Source organism: Hyla sarda, chromosome 3 (assembly GCF_029499605.1).
Source record: "Hyla sarda isolate aHylSar1 chromosome 3, aHylSar1.hap1, whole genome shotgun sequence".
Taxonomy (NCBI): domain Eukaryota; kingdom Metazoa; phylum Chordata; class Amphibia; order Anura; family Hylidae; genus Hyla; species Hyla sarda.
This window is the reverse complement of record NC_079191.1, coordinates 435,891,277-435,906,805: the sequence shown is the minus strand read 5'-3', so window position 1 is coordinate 435,906,805 and position 15,529 is coordinate 435,891,277. Positions and strand designations below refer to the sequence as shown.

Sequence of the window (15,529 nt, the reverse complement as noted above, 5' to 3'; positions counted from 1 at the left end):
AGCGCACCCAGCTCATGAGCAAGCTTCCTACACCTGGACCCCGACTGTACGCTGTGTCGTTAAGGTGTTAATCCACTTTTTGTCATCGTTTTTAGTGGGGGCTTAGTGAAGTTGAAGGGGGTATTCTGACCCCTGCGATCTCCATGCAGCACCCACATTCTATGCCGGACTGCTGCTCCAGTCTTGAAGACGTCACGCCACGCCCCCTCCATTCATAGACATGGGAGGGGGGCGTGACGGCCGTCACGCCCCCCTCCCATGTCTATGAATGGAGGGGTGTGGCATGATGTCATGAGGGGGCGTGACGTGACATACGTCGATGCGTTCTGTGGAATCTTCTCAAAAATGTATTTTCATCTACAGAAATGGCGCATTTCCCAGCAGTCTTAGCTCCGGCATGTTCTGCCAGCGCCCGCTGTTTGCGGAGTGTCCACCTGGAAATTTTTCGGGCGGACATTTTGCCACGTGAACGTAGCCTTAGGGTACGTTCACACTGCGGAATCACCGCTCGCAGAACTCCGCTAGCGGAGATTCCATCTGGCGGCCGCCGCTGAAAATACTTCGGCGGTAGAATAGCGCGGCACTGCGCCGTCACCATTGACAGCCATGCAGTGCTCGCGGACTTCCGCGCCAAAAATGAACATGTTCTTTCTTCACGCGGAAGAATTTCAATTCCGCCGCTGAAATTCCTCATTGTGAACGCGTCTCGCGGAAGACCCATTCACACTGATGCTAATGTTCACTGCGCGGGATTCCACGGGAATTACGCAGTGTGAACATAGCCTTACACTGTCTACCATTCTGCCTTCCTGCACCCACCTCTAGGGGGAGCTCACTGCACAGGAAAGCTCTATATGAGTGCGGGGCCCCATAGAACCAGTGTGGGGGCCCCCATCGTACGGCTCTGTTGGGGGTTATACAGCAGCTCTTCGCATTTCGTTCTCAGCGTGTCACAGACCGTCTCCTCCTGCGCCACGTCCAGTATCTAAGATATGAGTCTATAAAAATAATCCCGCTTGGCCAAACATTTACTTTTCCATAACCAGAACACAGCGAGTAAAGAGACACGAGAAGACGAGTCGGCGGGATGATTTATCTACCGCCGCGCCGTGTCATATTTATATCCGCTCTCAGAGAGGATGATTCATTGGATTTGTTACCTTCCGGAATATCCGGCGTTTCGCTGCGAGGAGCTATAGGGAAGAGTGAAATATGACTTGGATAAAGCACCGGAGACGGAACGCAAGGGCACAGCAGGTGGCACAGATCCTGCGCATCGCAGACTCTTAAAGGGACGGGACACCTGTGCTGCGGCGTATCTATTGTTCCCTGTTATCAGCCTAGGAAGAAACTGACTGTATTGTTCTAAGTTGTTTCTGTGCCATGTGACTAGGATTACAACAACGTCATCGCAACGTCAAGGAACTGACGCGTGGAAAACACGTCATCTGATGTTCTCGAGACCGGTAGCAAATTTTTTGCTTTCGCAATAAAAAAACTAAATGTTTTCAAATCAACTGGTGCCAGAAAGTTACACAGATTTGTAAATGACTTTCTATTAAAAAAAATCTTAATCCTTCCAGTACTTATCAGCTGCAGTATGCTCCAGAGGAAGTGGTGTAGCTCTTTCCAGTCTGACAACACTGCTCTCTGCTGCCACCTCTGTCAGTGTCAGGAACTGTCCAGAGAGGTTTACCGTGGGGATTCAAATGGTGGGAGTTGTAGGTTTGAAACAGCTGGAGGCACACTGGTTGGGAAACACAGCTCTGAGCATTGCTGTTGGTCTCCCATCCACTGCCCAGACCATGACACCTGCTGCTTAGCATGCTGGGAGTTTGTAGTTTTGCAACAGCTGGAGACACGCTGATTGGGAAACACAGCTCTGAGCATTGCTGTTGGTCTCCCATCCACTGCCCAGACCATGACACCTGCTGTTTAGCATTCTGGGAGTTGTAGTTTTGCAACAGCTGGAGGTGCACAATTTGGAAATCACTGATCGGCTACAAATTGATCAAAATTTGTGGACAAATTTACTTTGTGCAACTGGAGAGATCTAATGGATACACTGTATAAGACAGTGGTCTCCAACCTGCGGACCTCCAGATGTTGCAAAACTACAATTCCCAGCATGCCCGGACAGCCAACGGCTGTCCAGGCATGCTGGGAGTTGTAGTTTTGCAACATCTGGAGGTCAGCATATTCAAGACTACTGGTATAGGACACATAGACATTATGCACCCAAGTAAATTATTTTTGGCGCAGTTTATGATTCCTCTTAGCCACACCCAGTTTTGCAGACCAGAAGTACCATGTGATACATTTACTGTGTATTGAATTCCCCCCCTAAATAAATGGTATAATCCACCGTGTCCGCCTCTTCTTTCACCACTTGTATGAACAGCAAATAAAAGGCGCCCCCCGTGTCAGCTCCGGGATGGATCAGGACTGATGGCCCCGAATCCCTTAGTATTACAGCCGAGTTAATGAGCCTGATCCCCGATAGTGCAGGCGCCGGCAGATGCCAAAATTACGTAAAAGTCATAATGAGGTATTTACATGGAATTAGGGATAGTTGGCAAGATACCAAAGCAGAGAGGCATCCGATATAACAACATAGCCTATAGCACTCTACATGTTTCAGAACTACAACTCTCAGCATGCTCTGACAGCTGTCAGGGAATGCTGGGAATTGTAGTCCAGCAACAGCTGGAGTGTCCCAGGTTGGGATTTTTATACAGAATAATTGAATACAGTATAAAACATGCTAATTTTTTCCATATAGATTACATACATCCTTTCTGTCATAATAAGCCTGGAATAGCTGTCATGGCTGAGAAGTGATATTTGTATCCAGTCTAGACAATGCTCTGTGAGCTAAACATCCTGGACTCCAGACTGATACATTGTACATAGCTAGTCCTGCTCTCAGCTGAGAAGTGATACAATTGTATCCAATCTAGACAATGCTCTGTGAGCTAAACATCCTGGACTCCAGACTGATACATTGTACATAGCTAGTCCTGCTCTCAGCTGAGAAGTGATACAATTGTATCCAATCTAGACAATGCTCTGTGAGCTAAACATCCTGAACTCCAGACTGATACATTGTACATAGCTCGTCCTGCTCTCAGCTGAGAAGTGATACAATTGTATCCAGTCTAGACAATGCTCTGTGAGCTAAACATCCTGGACTCCAGACTGATACATTGTACATAGCTAGTCCTGCTCTCAGCTGAGAAGTGATACAATTGTATCCAGTCTAGACAATGCTCTGTGAGCTAAACATCCTGGACTCCAGACTGATACATTGTACATAGCTAGTCCTGCTCTCAGCTGAGAAGTGATACAATTGTATCCAGAGAGATTTGTGCAGCTGCACATATGTTTATCTCACAGAGCATTGTCTAGACTGGAAACAATTATATCACTTCTCAGCTGAGAGCAGGACGAGCTATGTACAATGTATCAGTCTGGAGTCCAGGATATTTAGCTCACAGAGCATTGTCTAGACTGGATACAATTGTATCACTTCTCAGCTGAGAGCAGGACTAGCTATGTACAATGTATCAGTCTGGAGTCCAGGATGTTTAGCTCACAGAGCATTGTCTAGACTGGATACAATTGTATCACTTCTCAGCTGAGAGCAGGACTAGCTATGTACAATGTATCAGTCTGGAGTCCAGGATGTTTAGCTCACAGAGCATTGTCTAGACTGGATACAATTGTATCACTTCTCAGCTGAGAGCAGGACAAGCTATGTACAATGTATCAGTCTGGAGTCTAGGCTGTTTAGCTCACAGAGCATTGTCTAGACTGGATACAATTGTATTACTTCTCAGTTGAGAACAGGACTAGCTATGTACAATGTATCAGTCTGGAGTCCAGGATGTTTAGCTCACAGAGCATTGTCTAGACTGGATACAAATGTATCACTTCTCAGCTGAGAGCAGGACTAGCTATGTACAATGTATCAGTCTGGAGTCCAGGATGTTTAGCTCACAGAGCATTGTCTAGACTGGATACAATTGTATCACTTCCCAGCTGAGAGCAGGACTAGCTATGTACAATGTATCAGTCTGGGGTCCAAGATGTTTAGCTCACAGAGCATTGTCTAGACTGGATACAATTGTATCACTTCTCAGCTGAGAGCAGGACCAGCTATGTACAATGTATCAGTCTGGAGTCCAGGCTGTTTAGCTCACAGAGCATTGTCTAGACTGGATACAATTGTATCACTTCTCAGCTGAGAGCAGGACTAGCTATGTACAATGTATCAGTCTGGGGTCCAAGATGTTTAGCTCACAGAGCATTGTCTAGACTGGATACAATTGTATCACTTCTCAGCTGAGAGCAGGACTAGCTATGAACAATGTATCAGTCTGGGGTCCAGGATGTTTAGCTCACAGAGCATTGTCTAGACTGGATACAATTGTATTCTTTGAAGGTAAATAAGTGTTTTAAAACTTGTCATTTATGAATTGATTGACAATGAGACAACAATAGAAAAGTTCCACAATACATTGTTTCACAACCAGGGTGCCTCCAGCTGTTGCAAAACTACAACTCCCAGCATGCCCGGACAGCCAACGGCTGTCCGGGCATGCTGTGAGTTGTAGTTTTGCAACAGCTGGGGGCACCCTGGTTGGGAGACACTGCCATTACATTTTGACTAGTAACCACAGGACAAGTGTGAATAGTAACAAGGGGTCAGGTACCTCTGGTGCAGTTCTTCATGGTAAAGGAGTCCACCGCTGCCACGCTCGGGCCCCTCTCATCCATATAATCCAGAGATATCCGAAAGGGCTTCACCCTGTATCCGACCGGCCCTCCTATGGTCACCCATCTGTGTTCGGTACATAGCAGGAAAAAAAAGAAGAAGGAAAGGCTCATGAGAATACAGGTGGTTGCCCTCCATCTCTCAGGTGGTCCACGTCTGAAGGACCACTGTGCCGCCATGTCGGCGTCTTATCCGCATGGTACTATGCATTGGCCGACAGCCACGAAACGTTGTGACAGACTCGAACCCCAGCGGCGATTCCCCTACTAATCTCATTAATCTGAGACTGGCCCTTTAATTCCTGAACACAGTGTCTATTCTTCTTCCCTCATTCCACCCCTATCCCAAAGATGTGAGAAGTCACACAGAGCCCCCCCCCCCCGGGGACACAGGCGCGGCCTATAATTTACTATCCCCCTATAACATAGAGGACGTGTTCAGAGGGAACATCACAAGTCTGCAACGTCCGAGCGTCCCCTGATATAATAGGGTCACAGGAAAGAGTGAAGACAGACGCGTATTATACACCAGACACATATATACAGGCATGATGGAACTTACAGTATATTACTAAACATTGGAGGCAGTATTATAGTGGTTATATTCTTGTATATAGGAGCAGTATTATAGTGGTTATATTCTTGTATATAGGAGCAGTATTATAGTGGTTATATTCTTGTATATAGGAGCAGTATTATAGTGGTTATATTCTTGTATATAGGAGCAGTATTATAGTAGTTATATTCTTGTATATAGGAGCAGTATTATAGTGGTTATATTCTTGTATATAGGAGCAGTATTATAGTGGTTATATTCTTGTATATAGGAGCAGTATTATAGTGGTTATATTCTTGTATATAGGAGCAGTATTATAGTAGTTATATTCTTGTATATAGGAGCAGTATTATAGTGGTTATATTCTTGTATATAGGAGCAGTATTATAGTGGTTATATTCTTGTATATAGGAGCAGTATTATAGTAGTTATATTCTTGTATATAGGAGAAGTATTATAGTAGTTATATTCTTGTATATAGGAGCAGTATTATAGTAGTTATATTCTTGTATATAGGAGCAGTATTATAGTAATTATATTCTTGTATATAGGAGCAGTATTATAGTAGTTATATTCTTGTATATAGGGGGCAGTATTATAGTAGTTATATTCTTGTATATAGGAGGCAGTAGTATTATAGTAGTTATAGTCTTGTATATAGGAGCAGTATTATAGTAGTTATATTCTTGTATATAGGTGCAGTATTATAGTAGTTATATTCTTGTATATAGGAGTAGTATTATAGTAGTTATATTCTTGTATATAGGAGCAGTATTATAGTGGTTATATTCTTGTATATAGGAGAAGTATTATAGTAGTTATATTCTTGTATATTAGAGCGGTATTATAGTAGTTATATTCTTGTATATAGGAGCAGTATTATAGTAGTTATATTCTTGCATATAGGAGGCAGTAGTATTATAGTGGTTATATTCTAGTATATAGGTGCAGTATTATAGTAGTTATATTCTTGTATATAGGAGCAGTATTATAGTAGTTATATTCTTGTATATAGGAGGCAGTATTATAGTAGTTATATTCTTGTATATAGGAGGCAGTATTATAGTAGTTATATTCTTGTATATAGGAGGCAGTATTATAGTAGTTATATTCTTGTATATAGGAGCAGTATTATAGTAGTTATATTCTTGTATATAGGAGCAGTATTATAGTAGTTACATTCTTGTATATAGGAGCAGTATTATAGTAGTTACATTCTTGTATATAGGAGCAGTATTATAGTAGTTACATTCTTGTATATAGGAGCAGTATTATAGAAGTTATATTCTTGTACATAGGGGGCAGTATTATAGTAGTTATATTCTTGTATATAGGAGCAGTATTATAGTAGTTATATTCTTGTATATAGGAGCAGTATTATAGTAGTTATATTCTTGTATATAGGAGCAGTATTATAGTAGTTATATTCTTGTATATAGGAGGCAGTATTATAGAAGTTATATTCTTGTATATAGGAGCAGTATTATAGTAGTTATATTCTTGTATATAGGGGCAGTATTATAGTAGTTATATTCTTGTATATAGGAGCAGTATTATAGTAGTTATATTCTTGTATAGGAGGCATTATTATAGTAGTTATATTCTTGTATATAGGGGGCAGTATTATAGTAGTTATATTCTTGTGTATAGGAGGCAGTATTATAGTAGTTATATTCTTGTATATAGGAGACAGTATTATAGTAGTTATATTCTTGTACATAGGGGGCAGTATTACAGTATGATTATCCTATATGATGTCCCTTCTTTGTAAATGTTGTATAGCACTCTATTCCTTTTGTTTACTACTTACTTGTTCATTTTTCATTCGTGTTTAGAGACTTAGACCCCGAGGTCCATAAATAAATGTTACATTATAAGGTTTTGTTAGTAAAGATGTGACCCTGTTCACCGCACTCTCCGGATTTACTCTCACAATTTGCTGATTTTGCACTTTAATTACAAAAAAAAAAAAATTATATAAATAAACAGGTTAAAATGTAACAAGAGAGATTATTCATTAGTTCTGATGGACGTCAATGTCATGAATGGTTACATAGAAGTAGATATATTTATATGAAAGGCGTATCAATCACATGTCGCGCTTCCTCTAGGCCGGTGACGTCGGTGATGTCTTTGTAACCGCAGATTCTGCCGACCCTCAATGGATATCACTGCAGCTCGAATGTATCTCCTCTGGGCTCATAATATAAGATTATGATAGATTTATATATTAATACATTTATTTAGATTTTTTTTTTTACATTTTTAAAGGGGAACTCCACTGCTAGACATCTCCCACAGCCCGTGATCTCCCATAGCCCGCAGCATTATAAACAAATGCCGGGTTCCTGCGGCAGTGGTCGTGATTAGTGTTGAGCACGAATATTCGCAATGCGATGGTAATCCGTTCCAAATGGACCATTGTTTGTTGAAACCATCGCATGTTGAGGGATCCGTGCAATGTAAAGTATAGGACAGTGGTCTACAACCTGCGGACCTCCAGATGTTGCAAAACTACAACACCAAGCATGCCCGGACAGCCGTTGGCTGTCCGAGCATGCTGGGTGTTGTAGTTTTGCAACATCTGGAGGTCCGCAGGTTGTAGACCACTGTTAGAGAAAGTTGTACTCACTTGTCCCCGCCGCTCAGGACCGTCCCCGCTCGTCACCGCTGCCCGGGATGTCGCCGTCCATCGCTGTCGCCACGTCCCCGGGGTGTCCCCGACGCTCCGGCAAGGCCTCTGCTTCCCCGGCATCCTCGCTCTCCGTCGCCGCCATCACGTTGTTATGCACGCCGCTCCTATTGGATGACGGGACGGCGTGTGCAGTGACGTGATGACGACAATGGAGAGCACCGACGATGCAGGGGATCCCGAAGAGGACGCGCCGGAGCCCCGAGGACAGGTAAGTGATCATCACCGGACCACATGGGGCACCGTAAACGGCTATCCGGTGGCAGCTGAAGCAGTCTGCGCTGCAGGATAGCCGTTTATGCGATGGCCCCGACATACAAAAGCATCGTATGTTGATGCTGCCTTCACCATGCGATGGCCTCTGAGAGTGATCGTATGCTGAAATGATCGTATGTCGGGGCCATCGTAGGTCGGGGGGTCACTGTATATATATGGTATGTCGGGGCCATCGTAGGTCGGGGGGGTCACTGTATATATATGGTATGTCGGGGCCATCGTAGGTCGGGGGGTCACTGTATATATATGGTATGTCGGGACCATGATAGGTCGGGGGGGTCACTGTATATATATGGTAGGTCGGGACCATGATAGGTCGGGGGTCACTGTATATATATGGTATGTCGGGACCATGATAGGTCGGGGGTCACTGTATATATATGGTATGTCGGGGGCCATCGTAGGTCGGGGGGTCACTGTATATATATATATGGTATGTCGGGGCCATCGTAGGTCGGGGGGGTCGCTGTATATATATATATATGGTATGTCGGGGCCATCGTAGGTCGGGGGGTCACTGTATATATATGGTATGTCGGGGCCATCGTAGGTCGGGGGGGTCACTGTATATATATGGTATGTCGGGGCCATCGTAGGTCGGGGGGGGGGTCACTGTATATATATATATGGTATGTCGGGGCCATCATAGGTCGGGGGGTCACTGTATATATATGGTATGTCGGGGCCATCGTAGGTCGGGGGGTCACTGTATATATATGGTATGTCGGGGCCATCGTAGGTCGGGGGGGTCACTGTATATATATGGTATGTCGGGGCCATCGTAGGTCGAGGGGGTCACTGTATATATATATATGGTATGTCGGGGCCATTGTAGGTCGGGGGGTCACTGTATATATATGGTAGGTCGGGGCCATCGTAGGTCGAGGGGGTCACTGTATATATATATATATGGTATGTCGGGGCCATCGTAGGTCGGGGGGGTCACTGTATATATATGGTAGGTCGGGGCCATCGTAGGTCGGGGGGGGTCACTGTATATATATATGGTATGTCGGGGCCATCGTAGGTCGGGGGGTCACTGTATATATATGGTATGTCGGGGCCATCGTAGGTCGGGGGGTCACTGTATATATATGGTATGTCGGGGCCATCGTAGGTCGGGGGGGTCACTGTATATATATATGGTATGTTGGGGCCATCGTAGGTCGGGGGGTCACTGTATATTTATATGGTATGTCGGGGCCATCGTAGGTCGGGGGGTCACTGTATATATATGGTATGTCGGGGCCATCGTAGGTCGGGGGGTCACTGTATATATATGGTATGTCGGGGCCATCGTAGGTCGGGGGGGTCACTGTATATATATATGGTATGTCGGGGCCATCGTAGGTCGGGGGGGGGTCACTGTATATATATGGTATGTCGGGGCCATCGTAGGTCGGGGGGTCACTGTATATATATATGGTATGTCGGGGCCATCGTTGGTCGGGGGGGTCACTGTATATATATGGTATGTCGGGGCCATCGTAGGTCGGGGGTCACTGTATATATATATATATATGGTATGTCGGGGCCATCGTAGGTCGGGGGGTCACTGTATATATATGGTATGTCGGGGCCATCGTAGGTCGGGGGGTCACTGTATATATATGGTAGGTCGGGGCCATCGTAGGTCGGGGGGTCACTGTATATATATGGTATGTCGGGACCATGGTAGGTCGGGGGGTCACTGTATATATATGGTATGTCGGGGCCATCGTAGGTCGGGGGGTCACTGTATATATATGGTGTGTCGGGGCCATCGTAGGTCGGGGGGTCACTGTATATATATGGTATGTCGGGGCCATCGTAGGTCGGGGGGGTCACTGTATATATATGGTAGGTCGGGGCCATCGTAGGTCGGGGGGGTCACTGTATATATATGGTATGTCGGGGCCATCGTAGGTCGGGGGGTCACTGTATATATATGGTATGTCGGGGCCATCGTAGGTCGGGGGGTCACTGTATATATATGGTATGTCGGGGCCATCGTAGGTCGGGGGGTCACTGTATATATATGGTATGTCGGGGCCATGGTAGGTTGGGGGGTCACTGTATATATATGGTAGGTCGGGGCCATCGTAGGTCAGGGGGTCACTGTATATATGGTATGTCGGGGCCATCGTAGGTCGGGGGGTCACTGTATATATATGGTATGTCGGGGCCATCGTAGGTCGGGGGGTCACTGTATATATATGGTATGTCGAGGCCATCGTAGGTCGGGGGGGTCACTGTATATATATGGTAGGTCGGGGCCATCGTAGGTCGGGGGTCACTGTATATATATATATATATATATATATATATATATGGTATGTCGGGGCCATCGTAGGTCGGGGGGTCACTGTATATATATGGTATGTCGGGGCCATCGTAGGTCGGGGGGTCACTGTATATATATGGTATGTCGAGGCCATCGTAGGTCGGGGGGGGTCACTGTATATATATGGTATGTCGGGGCCATCGTAGGTCGGGGGGGTCACTGTAGTGCTATATATTGGTAATGAAAAATATTTGTTTTTCTTGTGTTATTTTTTCCACATGCTAATTTTTATGCAAATTTTTATGCAAATTTTCCAATGCGAATTTTCGCATGGATAAAAAGGTGAACTAACATAGCGAATATGGGAATTTAGCGAACATAGGACGTGTATTCGTCAATATATTTGCAAAATAATAACTGCCTCCGGCTCCGTACGCTCTGAACAATATGTTGAAAACGCTGTAGCACCAGAGTACCCCTTTAAAGGGGTACTCCGGTGGAAAACTTATATCTTTTTTATCAACTGGTGCCAGAAAGTTAAAGGGGTACTCCGGTGCTTAAACATCTTATCCCCTATCCAAAGGATAGGGGATAAGATGCCTGATCGCGGGAGTTCCGCTGCTGGGGACCCCCGGGATCACGCACGGGGCACCCCATTTGTAATCAGTCCCCGGAGCGAACACGTCTGATTGTGGTCGACCGCAGGGCGGCGTGTGACGTCACGCCTCCGCCCCCATGTGACGTCACGCTCCGCCCCTCAATGCAAGCCTACGGGAGGGGTACTCTGGTGCTACAGCGTTTTCAACATATTGTTCAGAGCGTACGGAGCCGGAGGCAGTGATCGTCACAGCCACGGCTCTTGTGGCATTACACCACGCCCCCTCCATTCATGTCTATGGGAGGGGGCGTGTCTGCTTACAGGATAGGGGATAAGATGTTTATGCACAAGAGTACCCCTTTAAACAAATTTGTAAATGACTTCTATTAAAAGAATATTAATCCTTCCAGTACTTATTAGCTGCTGAATACTACAAAGGAAATTATTTTCTTTATGGAACACAGAGCTCTCTGCTGACATCAAGACCACAGTGCTCTCTGCTGACACCTCTGTCCATGTTAAGAACTGTCCAGAGTAGGAGAAAATCCCCATATAAAACATATGCTGCTCTGGTCAGTTCCTAAAATGGACAGAGATGTCAGCAGAGAGCTCTGTGTTCCAAAAAGAAAAGAATTTCCTCAGTAGTATTCAGCAGCTAATAAGTACTGGAAGAGTATAGCACATTTAATACCTCCCTGTACTGTAGGGGGCGCTATCAGACACCAGTCAGTGCATACACTTCAGTAATACAGGTAAAGAGTACAGAACATGTAATACCTCCCTGTACTGTAGGAGGCACTATCAGACGCCAGTCAGTGCATACACTTCAGTAATACAGGTAAAGAGTACAGAACATGTAATACCTCCCTGTACTGTAGGGGGCGCTACCAGACACCAGTCAGTACATGCACTTCAGTAATACAGGTAAATAGTACAGAACATGTAATACCTCCCTGTACTGTAGGAGGCACTACCAGACACCAGTCAGTGCATACACTTCAGTAATACAGGTAAAGAGTACAGAACATGTAATACCTCCCTGTACTGTAGGGGGCGCTACCAGACACCAGTCAGTGCATACACTTCAGTAATACAGGTAAAGAGTAGTACAGAACATGTAATAGCTCCCTGTACTGTAGGGGGCGCTACCAGACACCAGTCAGTGCATATGCTTCAGTAATACAGGTAAAGAGTAAAGAACATGTAATAGCTCCCTGTACTGTAGGGGGCACTACCAGACACCAGTCAGTGCATGCACTTCAGTAATACAGGTAAAGAGTACAGAACATGTAATACCTCCCTGTACTGTAGGGGGCGCTACCAGACACCAGTCAGTGCATATGCTTCAGTAATACAGGTAAAGAGTACAGAACATGTAATACCTCCCTGTACTGTAGGGGGCGCTACCAGACACCAGTCAGTGCGTGCACTTCAGTAATACAGGTAAAGTGTACAGAACATGTAATACCTCCCTGTACTGTAGGGGGCGCTATCAGACACCAGTCAGTGCATACACTTCAGTAATACAGGTAAAGAGTAGTACAGAACATGTAATAGCTCCCTGTACTGTAGGGGGCGCTACCAGACACCAGTCAGTGCATATGCTTCAGTAATACAGGTAAAGAGTACAGAACATGTAATACCTCCCTGTACTGTAGGGGGCGCTACCAGACATCAGTCACTGCATACACTTCAGTAATACAGGGGTTTTACCAGCGAATGCCCATTCTGATTGGTCAGATCATCCGGCCATTGACACGTTTTACATATCTGGACTGTGTGTACATTGTATGTTGAGTCTGGTTTCAACTTACGATGGTCCAGAAAAGACCATTGTATGTTGAAACTATTGTATGTTGAGGCCATTGTAAGTTGAGGGATCACTGTACTGTGCATACATTTTAATGGTCCATTCACACGTACAGTATTCTGTCCAGATTTGATGCTCAGGATTCTCTGCTGCAGATTTCAATGTAAACTGAACACAGCTTGAAATCCTGCGCATCAGATCTGCGCAAAATACTGTACGTGTGAATAGACGCTAAAAGGACGCTCAACATGGAAAAGACACAGAACAAAGCACATTCTATGCCACCTAGGGGGTGGAATACACAAAAATAATACACAGATGAGAAAAGCAACAAAATGCCCAAATACGTCAAACAGTAGATATACTCACACAGTGCCGCACTATAGTACTCAAATAGTGCCCAAACGATGCCAAACAGTATCTTTGGCTGCATAGAGCTAAACAGTGCCCAGAGAGTGCCATCACATGTAGTCGTATAGTACCCACATAGTGCCATTATTTATTGACATATAGCCGTATAGTACACATATAGTGCCATTATTTATTGACATATAGCCGTATAGTACACATATAGTGCCATTATTTATTGACATATAGCCGTATAGTCCACATATAGTGCCATTATTTATTGACATATAGCCGTATAGTACACATATAGTGCCATTATTTATTGACCTATAACCATATAGTACCCACATAGTGCCATTATTTATTGACCTATAGCCATATAGTACCCACATAGTGTCATTATTTATTGACCTATAGCCATATAGTACACACATAGTGCCATTATTTATTGACCTATAGCCATATAGTATACACATAGTGCCATTATTTATTGACCTATAGCTGTATAGTACCCACATAGTGCCATTATTTATTGACCTACAGCCATATAGTACCCACATAGTGCCATTATTTATTGACATATAGCCGTATAGTACACATATAGTGCCATTATTTATTGACATATAGCCGTATAGTACACATATAGTGCCATTATTTATTGACATATAGCCGTATAGTACACATATAGTGCCATTATTTATTGACCTATAGCCATATAGTACCCACATAGTACCATTATTTATTGACCTACAGCCATATAGTACCCACATAGTGTCATTATTTATTGACCTATAGCCATATAGTACACACATAGTGCCATTATTTATTGACCTATAGCCATATAGTATACACATAGTGCCATTATTTATTGACCTATAGCTGTATAGTACCCACATAGTGCCATTATTTATTGACCTACAGCCATATAGTACCCACATAGTGCCATTATTTATTGACCTATAGCTGTATAGTACCCACATAGTGCCATTATTTATTGACCTATAGCCTTATAGTACACACATAGTGCCATTATTTATTGACCTATAGCTGTATAGTACCCACATAGTGCCATTATTTATTGACCTATAGCCATATAGTACACACATAGTGCCATTATTTATTGACCTATAGCCATATAGTACCCACATAGTGCCATTATTTATTGACCTATAGCCATATAGTACACACATAGTACCATTATTTATTGACCTATAGCTGTATAGTACCCACATAGTGCCATTATTTATTGACCTATAGCCATATAGTACACACATAGTGCCATTATTTATTGACCTATAGCCATATAGTACACACATAGTACCATTATTTATTGACCTATAGCCATATAGTCCACACACACAGTGCCATTATTTATTGATCTACAGCCATATAGTACCCACATAGTGCCATTATTTATTGACCTACAGCCATATAGTACACACATAGCACCATTATTTATTGACCTATAGCCATATAGTACCCACATAGTGCCATTATTTATTGACCTATAGCCATATAGTACACACATAGTGTCATTATTTATTGATCTATAGCCATATAGTACACACATAGCACCATTATTTATTGACCTATAGCCATATAGTACACACACAGTGCCATTATTTATTGACCTATAGCCATATAGTCCACACACAGTGCCATTATTTATTAACCTATAGCCATATAGTACCCACATAGTGCCATTATTTATTGACCTATAACCATATAGTACACACACAGTGCCATCATTTATTGACCTATAACCATATAGTACACACATAGTGCCATTATTTATTGACCTATAGCCATATAGTACACACATAGTGCCATTATTTATTGACCTATAGCCATATAGTACACACACAGTGCCATTATTTATTGACCTATAGCCATATAGTCCACACACACAGTGCCATTATTTATTGACCTATAGCCATATAGTACACACACAGTGCCATTATTTATTGACCTATAGCCATATAGTCCACACACAGTGCCATTATTTATTAACCTATAGCCATATAGTACCCACATAGTGCCATTATTTATTGACCTATAACCATATAGTACACACACAGTGCCATCATTTATTGACCTATAACCATATAGTACACACATAGTGCCATTATTTATTGACCTATAGCCATATAGTACACACATAGTGCCATTATTTATTGACCTATAGCCATATAGTACACACACAGTGCCAT

General features: G+C 43.6%; 1 protein-coding gene across 1 annotated transcript in view; it reads right to left on the bottom strand.

Annotated features, from left to right (window-relative positions):
* Positions 1–15,529, bottom strand: part of ALK (ALK receptor tyrosine kinase) — a 1,017,868-nt gene that overhangs the window by 272,302 nt on the left and 730,037 nt on the right. The window contains exon 5 of the mRNA XM_056568555.1: positions 4,716–4,843. Coding sequence (XP_056424530.1) covers positions 4,716–4,843 — 128 coding nt within the window. The remainder of the gene's footprint in view (positions 1–4,715; positions 4,844–15,529) is intronic.